This window comes from Mirounga leonina, unplaced genomic scaffold (assembly GCF_011800145.1).
Source record: "Mirounga leonina isolate KUSES-001 unplaced genomic scaffold, KU_Mleo_1.0 Mir_99, whole genome shotgun sequence".
Lineage (NCBI taxonomy): Eukaryota > Metazoa > Chordata > Mammalia > Carnivora > Phocidae > Mirounga > Mirounga leonina.
Window position 1 is genome coordinate 5838295 of NW_023270971.1, and position 12658 is coordinate 5850952.

Sequence of the window (12658 nt, forward strand, 5' to 3'; positions counted from 1 at the left end):
AAGCCTCCTGCGGTACCTGGGCAGCGGGAGCCCGCCGGGCAGGGCGTTGCTGTAGAGCTCGGCGCCGGGCGGGCGGCGCTTGTCGGAGCCACGCTGCAGGAAGGTATGCTTGTTGCGGTGCAGGTAGTCCACCAGGTCCCCGTACTGGCAGTACTCGGTGATGATGTAGATGGGTCCTGTGGGGGGACAGGCTCAGGCACGGCCCCTTCCAGGGGGTGGGGGCACACACCTGCCGTCAGGGTCCCGAGGCTAATGACGGGCTGCGCCTTGGAAAGGCAGTTTGGGAAGACGGCCAAGAGGCTTTGGCCCTGGGCAAACCCCGGTTCTTTTCCTGCCTCTGTGACCACGAGCGAGATACTTCTTCTCGCGGAGCTTTACTTTCCGCGTCTGTTAAATGGGGCTAATCCTAGCCACCTCCCTGAGCGTTCGTAAGATAATGCTTTTGTCAGCTCGGCCCGGGGCCTGGCATGTAGCAAGGACACGGCGGCAGATACACCGATCGGTCTTCAGACTGAAGCTCAGGCTGGAGCCCAGTATATAAAGCAAATAAAAGCAACCATTTATTATCAGGTTACCGTTTCAATCCAAATACAGTACATTTACTTGAAGTCAATCCGTGGGAACTTGAAGATACTAATGAAAACAAACATTTTGAAATGGGTGGGATCTTGCAGACATAAATTGGCCTATGTGTGCAATTCACTTCTGTATTTTATTTTGGTTGCACAATACTGAGGAAAATCCCAAATCTCACAATAAGCAGCTGCAAACAATGATAACACTTTTTTTTTTTTTTTTTTTTTATGGCCTAACTTACAATCAGAGTTTCAAAAATACACACTAGCTGGAGAGACTTCATTCTATGATCTGAATGAAAGCAGCTCCCAGTCAGCATGCTGGTGGTCTCCAAGTGTAGGGATAGAACTCACCTCACAGGGGCTGGGATTTATGCATTTGTAGAAGGTGTTCTGAAAATTTTAAAAAGTCAGAAGACCCCTGGGTTTGGAAACGGCTGACCCGAGGAGTCCTTAGGCCTTGAAGGTGTCGTGATTCCATGAGTTTGTAAATCCCACCCCCATCTGGGTCTGTGAAGTGAGGGCACCAGACAGGGTGGGTGTAGACCCTCCAGCTGGAGAGTCCTGTTGTCCGTGGACTGAGGAGGGGGTGGGGAGGGGCCAGGCTTGGGCTGCTGGCACTTTCCAGAATCCTCTGGGGGAGTGGTTTTGGTACCTCCTTTCGTGCAGGCCCCCAGCAAGTTGACCACGTTCAGATGGGGCCCGAGGTGACTCATGATCTTCAGCTCTGACATGAGGGCTTGCTTCTCGCTGCTGCGGGCTGTGGCTGAGGGAGAAGATGGGGCCTCAGGCCTGCCCTGTCACTCAGCCCCAAGGAGGCTGTTGTGCTCCACACCCTACTGTAAGACCCAGATGGCCTGGGGCGGTGAGGACCCATGAGTAGGGGGAGGAGAAAGAGGATGGGAGGAAGGTCAGGGAGGGAAGGAGGTGCCCGGAAGGGGGGCAGGGTGAGGAAACGTCTTAGCCAAAGCAGAGTCTGGAGTGGTGCTGGCCTCCAGGTGACTACATTGCTTGTGCAAATCGGAACCAGGGAGGGCCTGAATGTGTGGGCAGGGGGCAGGGGGGACGTGGGGGCCCAGATGTGAGGGAGGGGCAGGCTCCCAGGACTCACATTTCAGCATCTTGACCGCCACTTTCATTGTGGCCTGCGAATGGCTCAGGCCGTGAGCTGTGGCCTCCACCACCTGCCCAAAGGCCCCAGAGCCGAGGGTGCGTCCTGGGGTAGAGACGATCCCTCAGCTCCTGGCCCACCAGGAAACGGCATCGCCTGCTCTCTCGGAGGTCAATCCCCCAAGCTAACCTGGACTTAAGGTGTTCCCCTCAAGGAGTCTCCCACAGTGTTTTGCAGCCCTTCCTGGTGTCTCATCTAAGTCCTGCCTGCTTTCTGGTCCATCTTTAGTCCCTGGAAGCCTTCCTCCCATCCCAAAAGGGAGCTCAGCTCCTCTGCACACCTCAGCCTTCCCAGCTAGACTAAGCACAGGCCTGACATGCAGCCTGTCCTCGATTAATACTCCCCCTCTTGCCACGAAGGGGCCCTATCTCACATAGTCACAGGATCATAGGACCTCAGTGCTGAACCCTCCCTGGGGGATCATCTTGCCCCATGTATGGAAGGGGGCACTGAGGGCCAGAGAAGGCAAGACAGCAGCCCTAGTTCTCAAAGCTAGTCATGGCAAGGCTGGATCACACCTCAGTCTTCCCACCCGCCGCCAGGCCCCAGACCGCCACACGAGGACTCCCTGGACTGACCAAGCACAAGCTGGTCCCGTGGCAGCTCCCACGTGGAGTCGTAGGGCAATTGCATAGGGTCCACGTAGATGTACTCATGGCCATCGGAGCTCACGGATTCAATCACCTTCCATCGGATCTCATAACGTGGCTTCTGCAAAACCAACACCAGGGATGGATCATCAGAGGAGGTCTGGGCTTTGGGGTCCACTAGCCCACAGCCCCTTATGGAACAGATGGAGCAGGAGACCGTGAGGCCCAGAGAGGGGCAGAGGCATATTTGAAGTCACACAGCAAGTTACGGATAAAGCTTCATGGGCTCAGTGAGAACAGGTGCCAAGAGGCCCCAGCTTGGCAGTGGCTAAGGAGCAGCTAATAGCCAAGGGCCTGGCTCAACAGGACCAGCTTGCCAGCTTCTCCCAGAGCCCTGGCTGCTTCCAGATGGGAGTAGAGATCCTGCAGTCGTGGGAAGTGACACAAGCTAGGGGCACTCAGCTAGATGTGGACAGCCCCTCCCCAAGCTGGGTCACTTGCAGTGGGAATCTCAGAAAGATGTAAGCTTACAATGCTGAAATCATAGGATGTTGGGATCACAGGATTGGAATCTTAGAATGACAGAATCATGGGTGCTGCAATCCTAACTCAGGAATCTTAAAATGTTGGGATTGCAGAATGGTGAAGCCTCAGAACAGAACATTGAAATTACACGTTAATAGGATTAGAATGCATTTCAGTAGAAGCCTGGGAGTCTCTGGGGGTGAGAGTTGTAAGAATCCTGGAGCTCATGTAGTCCACCCAGAAAGTGCTTTGCCCTATGGCTGGGAGGGGCAGGGCTGATGTCCAAGCAAGACCCAGGAGGGCAGAGCAGAGACAAGGGACCCTGGCTGTCCTGGACCAGGCCCGAGATGGCCCTTGCTGCTGGGGGTGGAGGTAGCTCCATGTCGTTTTACACCTGCACTCTGTGCTGGGCTGGGACGTGACCAGATCCTGCAACATTCAAGGGCAGCTGGGGGCTCCATGTAAAAAAAAAAAATAGTGTGCCAGTCTGCACCCACTAGGCAAGGGTGGGAGGTTACCTTCTGCCAGAGCATGATGAGGATGATGAGGGAGATGACTGTGAGGACCACCAAGGCCAGGATGGCCGAGATCACCACCACCTTGAAGGGCAGAGCTGGAGGCAGAGACAAAGAGCTGGCCATAAGCAAATGGGGAGCTTGGCAGCTCCCTGGCAGTCCTCCCGTCCCCCCACCGCTGGTACGGCAAATCCTCTCTACTGTCCTGCCTGGAAGGGAAGCCCCCCTCCACCAACCATGGCCTGTGATGTCAGACTCTCAGCCCCTCCCTCAGGGCCATACCTCCCATAAGAACCTATATGCCCCTCAGTTACAACGGCGCTCAGCTCTCTCTGGGCCCCCATATGCCTTCAGCCCTTGCAGGGCTCAGTCAGGCCTGTGTGCCGTGGCTCCAGATTGGATGTCAGCTGCTGACTGCCTGGGCTGCCCTCGCCCCTGAATCTATGCCCTCGCCTGGCTGTCACAGCTAGCACAGAGCCTGACCGAGGGGCCAACGGACTGAGGGACTGAGCTCCCACAGCCCGATGAATCCCAACTGTTTCCTCCCCTGCTTCACCCGGAGTCTCCAGCAGCGTTGGGATAGTGATGATAGTTATAAGGTGCATCCCCCAGGGAACAGGGGTGACCAAGTCAGGCTAACTCTGGGCCCCCAAGCGCCAAGTCTCCTCCCGAAGGCCTCGGCCTCTTTGCTGTACGATTTCCCATTCTCTTCCCCTCCCTTTGCATCCACCCCTGCCAGACCCTCATCTCCCCTACCCTGCCCCACTGGCCACCCATGGGGCCCTGAGGAACTCATTGCCTCTTCCTCTGTCCCCCACTTGCCCCTCTTGGCACCCCTGGAGGCCCTGTCCCTCCTCCTCAGGGTCCCAGACCAACATCACTCCTCTCCTCCCTCTCCCCACCAGGTCACACATCCCAGGCCTGGGAAGGAAGTCTGAATTTTCTAAGGAGCCATCTCAGTAAAAAGAAGAGGCTTCGTGCAGCCACGGTAGTTTCCCTGTGGGCTGGTACGTGCCTCCCCGCTCAGGTGGCACACAAAAGCTCTACTTCTGTCTTGCTCTGGGCTGGTCTGCAGGTGCCCACTGGCTCAGGGGTACGTGTGCATGCGTGGGAGTGGGAGTGAGATAAGGTATGAAACCCCCACCTGTCCCACCACAGGCCAGGGGGCCGGAGGCAGCTCTGTATGTGTGCGAGCTCATGTGTGTGTGAGCCCACCAACCTACCAACGCCTCGCACAGCCTTCAAAGCTTTGCTCTCCCTGGCTTCTGCCTACCCCTGAGCCCCTCCTTTACCACTCCCTTCCCTTTCTCTCTTTATCTCCCCCCTCCTCTAAATACACACATACTCTGGGCTCCAGCCACACTGAATGCCTTTGAGTTCTCTGATCCCATCTTGCCTCTGGGCTCTCCCATGCACAGGCCATTCGCTTTGACTGGAACACCATTCCTTACCAGGCTAACTCCCAGGTATCTTTCGGGTTTTGACCTAAAGCTTTCTTTCTCCAGGACACTTTCCTGAAACCCCCAGCTGGGCACGGAGCCCCTCCTCCCTCTCGGCTTCCCCCCCAGAGTACTGCCCCCTGCAGTGCGATTGCCTAGTTCCTTGTCTGCCTTCTCTCTGGACTGGGGGCACTAGAAGGGCAGGCGGGGCTGGGCTTCTCCAGGGAGAAAGAGGAAACAAGCGAACAACCGAGGTACCAGCGCAGGGGGAAATGCCTGCCCAGGGACACTATATGCATGGCCGCCGCTATTCCTATGGACAGGAATCGTGTGTGGGGGTGCGTGTGTGTGTGTGTGCACCTGCTCACAGACACGCACGGTACAGCAGGCATCTGTGTGCAGAGACTGCGCTTGCACGCTTCCACAGAGGGGATGCTGCGCTCCACGCTGCGGACATGCACCGCGCCGGTTTGCACACACGCACAGGAATTGTACGCGCACTGTCTGCACCCTCGTGCGATCGTGCATCCACACACACACTCGTGGGTTTATATACATGGCTGGGGATTGGGCGTGGTCATATACGTGGTTTATACACATGCGCTCGGTGGGTTCCCACAGAGGCGGGGTGTCATGCACGCTTGTGCACACGCTTGCAGACATACACCGCAGCCTTGGCTCACAGACCCTCACGGGTGTACGCGTGGGTGCCAGTACTGCAGTGTTGTGTAAGCGCACAGGGTCATACTCCGGTGGGCTTTGCCATGCTCCTGAGTGCCCACAGGCACGCTGACTCTGGCCCACTGGGCTCACGGGCACAGTTCCAAGAATGGCGGGGTGCAGGTGGGGGTGGAGGGCCTTCAGGGGCCACCCGGGCCGGAGGACTCACAGTGCGGCACCACGGTGACCTCCTGCATGTCGCGTCCCAGCAGGTTGTGTAGAGTGCAGCGCACTGACAGCGGCTGATCCACACGGCGCAGGCGCAGTGTGCTCACCACCTCGAACTCCTGATCCTCGGGCCAGTATGTCACGTTAGTCTCCAGCTGGCTCTCCTCCTCCGAACTGTTCCCCAGCGGCGTGGGCGGCAGCTCGCGCGGACACCTGCCAGGAGAGCCAGCCGGGTCAGCTTCCAGTCCCTGCTGCTTCCCGCCGCCTGGCCCTGAGCTCATTCCTCCTGTGGCCCCTCGACTGACCGGCAGGGGGCGCTCCTACCCCAGAACTGAGAGCCCTGGGCGGCAAAATCCACTCCCTTCATTCGATCGTCTGAGTCAAGGTAAGGAAACGGGACAGTTTAGGTCATGCAGAGCATCTCCAAGAAGCCACATCTTCTTGGACGGAGCTCTAGCCTGGAACAGCGTGCCCGGAGGAAGAGGCTGGACTAGATGAACTCCACTGGGTCCTACCAGGCCGCTGTGGTCACCCTGGGAGCCAGAGGCCCCGGGTCTGCTTACCTTTTGAGGTCGCTGCAGGTAGACCAGGTGAGGTGTGGCTGGGGCATGCCCCGGCCGCGACAGCGGACCGTCTGCTCCCCACTGGCAGGGTGGCTTTCACTCAGCTCCAGCACACGGACAGGCACTGCGTGGAGAGGGCAGGAGGCCAGGAGGTGGGGAGGTCAGGAAGGACAGTCAGTGAGAAAGGCCCAGGGGAGGACCTGGCCCAGGGTCTCCCCTGGGTGGGGGGAGGGGAGCCTCAGGCTGCAGGTGAACATCAAATACCAGGAATCACCGTGTGAAAACTGACAGGTTCCCCTTCTGGGTACTTCAAAGGGAAGGCCTCAGTAGGGTGCTAGTCTGTCTCTAACACCTCTCTGAGACTCGCTAATCTTCCCTTTTAACAAAGACAGAGCAGGTCTGAGGGTCAGAGAAAGCCCTGGGAAAACGAGAGCATGGAGCTAGAATTTAATAGCATCGCTTTGTTTTCCCAGAGTTTATTTTAGTGGTTGCTTTATATTTATGACATGTGATGCTGATTTTCCATCTACAATTGAGAGGTTAAATTCTCTTTCAAAATACATTTATTTTTAGAAAGTCAATTGACAAAACAGTAAGTCATTAGTGTGTCATTCCCCTGCTCAAAACCCTGCCGTGGCTCCGTCATTTCAGTCATAGTAAAAGCCAAAGTCCATACAAGGGCCCGAGGGGACCCACACAATCTGCCCCCCCCGCCGACTTCCAGGTCTCAGCTCTGACCTCATCTCCCACCACTCTCCCCCTCCTCGGTTCCAGCCACACCGGCTTTCTGCTGTTGGTCCTGCCTTGGTACTGCTTGGTGGGCCCTTGCCCCACAGAACTGCTTGGTGAATGCCCTCACCTTCTAGAAGTCTTCACGAAAATGTCGCCTCCATGAGGCCAACTTGATCAGGCTATTTGAAATCGCAACCCTCACTGCCCCGTGCCCCCTGAACTCTCTATCCTCCCTACCCAGCTTTTTTCCCACTTCGACAGCACTTGTTACCTCTAATCTTCTGTGTCATTTGCTTGTTCTCTGCCCTACTGTTGAGTGTTTGTCTTCCCCCAGCAGGAGACAAGCGATGCAAAGGCAGGGACTCAAGAACCTGAACAGACTGGTGTGTTGTTGTTGCTCAATACATATCTATCTAGTTAGTAGTATAGTATAAGGGTATGTGAGAAGGAAAAATCATGCACTGGTACATGAATGCCTGAGGCTTTAGGGACACCAGTGTAGCCCACTGGCCTCCTTACACAGCTTGAGGCCCAAAGAGGGGATATGCCGAGTTCACACAGGAGCGGAAGTGTTGGAGCTCAGCCTAGAAGCCAGCCTCCTGAGTCCTCAGCTCCCTCTCCTGCTCCTTCTCCTCCTATGGGTGGGAGGACAGGGTAGGAAGGGAGAGGGAAGCGGGGTGGGGTGGGGGAGGCAGGGTGCACAGCTCCGTACCGTTGACCTGCAGCTGGAAGGACAGCTGGGCCTCTGCGTCCTCATGGAAGGCCCGCATGGTGTAGCAGCCAGCCTCAGCCACCTTCACCCGCACCAGCGTCAGTTCTGACACGTACCTGTGGAGCACGACAGGCCTAGTTGCCAGAGCTGGAAGAACTCTCACAGTCCCCCCGACCCTCCTTGTACAGAGAAGAGAAACCAGGCCCAGGGAGGGGCAGGGGCTTCCCAAGGTCACGCGGGTGTCAGGAGCAGAGTGGGACTCACACCAGTCTCCTGAATCCCCACCCATTGGCAGCTGGCTCCACTGAGCTAAGAGGGGGGTTGGGGAGGGATGACAAGGGCGGGGGAAGCACCCTTTCCCTCTCCCCTCCACATCTCACTCCTGCAGAAAGGCCTGACATGGCTTTATCCTCACCGACCGCACCTTGTATCCACCTGCTCATCTGCAGCCTTCGGACCACCATCCATGCATAGGTAGTAGTGGCCCACCTGGCATGCTCTTCCCTGATCATCTGGCCTTTTTCTCCTCAGTTGCTCCCAGCTGGTTCCCCCCATCACAAGGACAACTAAACATCTGGGTGATCATCTGCGGGTGTCTGTTTCCCCGACTAGACAGGAAACTCTAGGAGGGCTGGAACAGTCTATTCGGATCTCTGCAGCCTCCCCAGTGCCTGGCATGGCGCCTCGCACATAGTAGGCTCTCAGGAAAGGTGGATCTAGGTGTGTCCAGTGGCTGAAAGCTGTGAACTGCCTGGCAGCTGCAGGGAATAACGTCAAGAATGGAGTGGGGGGGCCGCTGCTCACCGGGTCTCAGACACATTGCGTGTGGACAGGGAGATCTCGCCTGCGTTGGAGTCGCCTAGCGTACGGTTGTCCTTGAACCACATGACAGTAGGCGGCGGGTAGGCCTCGAACACGACCTGCAGAGTCCGGCTGCGGTGCAGCTCCGCGAATTGTACGGGGTCCAGCTCTCCCAGCAGCCGCACGTAGCCATTCTCTGCAAGGGGCGGCCGTCAGGGGCGGGGCCCCAGGGGGCGGGGCTAGGCCCGGCTACCAATAGGGCAGCGCCCCCTGGGGGCGGGGCTCCTGGAGGCCAGGCATCTATGGAAGGCCAGAGGAGCCCGGCCTTCCGGGGGCGGGGCTTCAGACTTTAGGGCCTGAACCAGTGATGGAGTTACCGGAGCTGGGGTTGAAGTTGGGACTGAGACTGGACCAGGCGCCGAACTGGGGGTTGATACTGATTTCGGGACCGGGTTTGAGATTGGGACTGGAGTTGTCGATCTCACCGCAGCCTGGCTGAATTTGAGGATGGGGCGACCTGGGCCTGGAATGGCAGTTGGGTTTAGATCTCGGGTTGGGGCTGAGGTTCTGGCTAGGCAGAAAGTCCACGGTGGGATTAGAGTTGGATTTGGGGCTGACACTGCGTTTTGGTTTGGGTTTATTCTGGAAATGGGCTTTGGTTGGTACTGAAGCTAGAGCTGTACTGGAATTGGCTGACAGTACCCTGGGGCTATGATAGGGTCTAGGTCCAGCTCAGAAGGAGGGTGGGGGCTAAGCCCAAGGCACGCACCGACCACAGTGACATTGATGGACTTTTCATCTTGATGCTCATTCACACTCTCCGATACATTGCAGATGTAGGTCCCTGAATCGCCAAGCTCAGCACTAGGGATGTGCAGGATGGAGCGTATGTGGGAGGGCATATTGAAGAGGAAGTCAGTCACTGGCTCCACCAGCCGCCCACTCTGGAGGAACAGGTGGGGTAAGCCCCCCAGTCAGGCAGGGTCCAAGAAGTTAGGCTGCAAGTCAAGATAGCCATCCTTCCCTGGACGTTCCTCCAACCCCTGGCCCAGCATTACCTCCATGCGTGGGTATGTCCATTCAAAGTTGACCACCTCATTTCCGGTCACGATGCACATGATGGTGATGTTCTCACCCTGACGGACCACAGTCTGCACTGCATTCACTGAGACATTGATGGATGACACTAATGGAAAGAGATTAGTTTAGGGCTGAGGAAGTCACCACCAGCCACCACACCAGCCCTTCAGCTTGGGGATGGGGTGGGGATTCAGAGAGGGAAGGGATGTCTGGTGCGGAAGATTCATTCATTCAACAAATATTTGTTAACTATGTCCTATACGCCAAGTACTATGCTGGGCACTGGGACTTTAGCAGTAAACACAACAGATAAAATTCCTGTCCTCATGGAACTGACATTCTAGAAGAGATAACAGTCTTCAGTCAATGTATTCCCTGGGCACCTAAGTACAGGAGAAAGGTATGGAGCACAAACCATGTACCAAGGAGCCTCTGTCTTTAATCCTCACAATAATCCCCCTAGGTGGGCAGTCATTCTTTTCCTCATTTTCCAGAGGAAAAAGCAGACTGGGAGACATTATGTGCCCCATGCAAACTCAGTGCACAGCTGGGATTCAAACCCAACCAGCTCTGAGGCCCATGCCTTTGCCTACCACGGTATACGGCCCAGCCCTGCCACCCACCTTCCCCATAACCTCGGGCATACTCCAACCTCTGAATTTCAAGCTTCTCACCTGTAAAATGGGGAAACACTACCTGCCTTCCAAGACTACAGTGAGAATCCAGTGAAAAATGAAATTGCCCACTTCGTAAGCTGGAAAGGGCTCTACCTCTGCAGAGGGTCATACTGGCCTCTGCTGAGCATCAGGCCAGAAAGGGGGCTCACCCTGGAGGCTGTAGACATAGTAGGCTTCAGAATCCACTTCCTTGTCCCCGATGGTGGTTTTGCAGACATAGGTCTTGTCCTCGAAGGTACCAGAGAAGCCACGTTGGTGGTCATAGGGGATGGGCAGTGGAATATCCACTTTTTTCTCATGCAGTGTCACCACCAGTCTCGGATCTGTCACTCGGCACGGAATTGTGATCTCAGTTATTTCCGTGAGGAAGATGAATAGTTCCTCGGGGTCGACCGGAAGAAAACCCATCATGGGATCTGCCAGGTGTGGGGCCAAGAATGAGGATCAGGGGAACTGGTTTTCTGCCTATCCCCTGAATTTCTTTGTGACCTTGAGCAGGTGTCTTCCCCTCTCTTGCCCTCAGTCTTCCCGTTACAGAATAAGGATGCTCTCAGAGGTCCCTTCTAGTTTTAACATTTGATATGGTCAGCACCAGGGTGAGAAAGAAGATAAGCCACAAGTTGAAGGGTAGCTGGTACCCAGAGCTTGGAGTATGGGAAAGATGGGATGTGGAGGCCCAAAAGAGAGCATATTGGAACCTGCTGAAAAGGCAGAGTTCTGGGGAGCCAGGAACGGGGTGGGCTGGCAGGGAGCAGTCAGATCTCCAGACCCAGGGGTGGGGAGTGAACATACTCCTGGACTGAGCCAGGCTGGATTCCATGATTTGTCTGCATGTCTAAGCTGGCCGTGTCTCACAATGTCACTAAGCACTCTCAGCTCCCCCCAGACGCCTGCAGGTGAGAGAAGTCAGGGAGTGAGCATGCAGGCGGGGGCGCTTACCTGGCACAAAGATATAGAGCCGTTTTCGTTCACCAGGCTCCAGCCCATGGGAGCCTTGGTAGGTGCAAAAGTATTCTCCTGTGTCTATCCCAGTGACATTGGTCAGTGTCAGTGTGCTGGAGAAGGTGCCATCCTGGGTCTTGGTCATTTTCTGCAGGGGCTCCTGGGACATCCGTTCCCACACCACTGGAGCGGGCCCCGAGCAAGTCAGAACGAAGTTGCTGGAGACATTGAGGACAAGCTCTGGCCCTGGGGGTGTGATGACCAGGCCCCAGGAGGCCTGTGGGCCCAGCAGCAACAGGAGGGGCAGCAACAGCACCTGGCCTTCGGGAGAAAAGGCATCAGAGCATCAGCACCTCTCCTCTCGGCGGATCCTGGGGGAGGCCATATCTGCACTGTCCTTGAAGACCACACCTCCCTAATCCGACACAGACTGGAACCCATGGCTCTGAAGCCTGCTTGCCCAGTGCCCGGGCCCCAGGGACTCCTTCCAGTCCAGCCTCCTGGCCTCCTGATCTTAGTGCCTCTAGATCCCAGGCTTCAGAGTCCTCCAGCTATGCTGTGTTCAGGCTGTGGGCATGTTCTCCCAAAGGCATCAGGAAATCCTCGGGAAGCAATTCCCAGGCCTCCAGTTCCTGCATTACTTCCCAGGTCACTTTCTGAGCCCCTTCCCTGCAGCTGCCCCAGCTGCCCGGGTTCCACCCAAGCCCAGAAGTGGTCTTGATTGGGGAGGGTGGGGCAAGGTAGCTCAGAGTAGGGAAGACAGGACCGGAGAGAATCAGCAGCACCCCCCCCCCCGGGGGGGCTGGAGGGAACTGGGGCGGGGTGTCAAATGATTGGCTCCTCTCCCCCTGCTGATGCCCTCTGGGAAGGATTCTGTAAGCCACGTCCCCCAAGCCCACAGATGCTCAGCCAGCCAGCCAGCCATCCTCGGTAGGCCATGGGCTGGTCACTGATGGCCAGTGACCGTTGGCTGCCCGGTCAGCCGCCCAGGCCCTGGAGCACCGACTGCATGTAACAGGCAGTAGTGAGGGAAGGGTGTGCTAGCGGAAGCCCAGCCAGGACTTGGGAGCTCATAGGCAGTGAGGGATCCAGGCAGGGGAGGGGAGCCCCAGACCGGAAGCAGACCAGCCAGGCTGATACCAAAGAGTGCTGGGAAGAGGTGGGACACTGGGGTGACTGTTAGCAAGTGGGGTGGGGACATTTGGTGAGGAGGCATGGGGTATGGAGGGCTGAGCAAAGGATCTGAGCTAATGGCTCTGGACAAGCAGGGGTCCACTGAGGTTTCTGAGCTGAGTGGACAGTAGAAGGAGGCCTCCACTGAGCACCACTGGAAAGGCAGGAAATTGAGGCTCGAGAGCACAACAGTGCGCCTGGGCTCCCAGGCCCCAGTGCTAGCATGCACCGCCCCTGCCAGCTCCAGGGTTCTGCTTAGTGGCTCCCTGGGAGCC

The 12658-nt window shown here is 56.8% G+C and overlaps 1 protein-coding gene across 2 annotated transcripts in view; it reads right to left on the reverse strand.

Moving 5' to 3' along the window:
- The window catches only part of LOC118006827 (platelet-derived growth factor receptor beta-like), a 29744-nt gene that overhangs the window by 7088 nt on the left and 9998 nt on the right, over positions 1 to 12658 (reverse strand). Inside the window, exons 3-15 of one of the 2 annotated variants that reach the window (XM_034999641.1) lie at positions 11208 to 11531; positions 10418 to 10684; positions 9570 to 9697; positions 9281 to 9455; positions 8515 to 8707; positions 7711 to 7826; positions 6267 to 6390; positions 5705 to 5916; positions 3380 to 3474; positions 2325 to 2457; positions 1687 to 1791; positions 1231 to 1341; positions 17 to 176 (exon numbers count right to left, since the gene is read on the reverse strand). In XM_034999641.1, coding sequence (XP_034855532.1) covers positions 17 to 176; positions 1231 to 1341; positions 1687 to 1791; positions 2325 to 2457; positions 3380 to 3474; positions 5705 to 5916; positions 6267 to 6390; positions 7711 to 7826; positions 8515 to 8707; positions 9281 to 9455; positions 9570 to 9697; positions 10418 to 10684; positions 11208 to 11531 — 2143 coding nt within the window. Of the gene's footprint in view, positions 1 to 16; positions 177 to 1230; positions 1342 to 1686; positions 1792 to 2324; positions 2458 to 3379; positions 3475 to 5704; positions 5917 to 6266; positions 6391 to 7710; positions 7827 to 8514; positions 8708 to 9280; positions 9456 to 9569; positions 9698 to 10383; positions 10685 to 11207; positions 11532 to 12658 lie in introns of those variants that run through there. The other variant, XM_034999642.1, reaches the window with a different exon arrangement.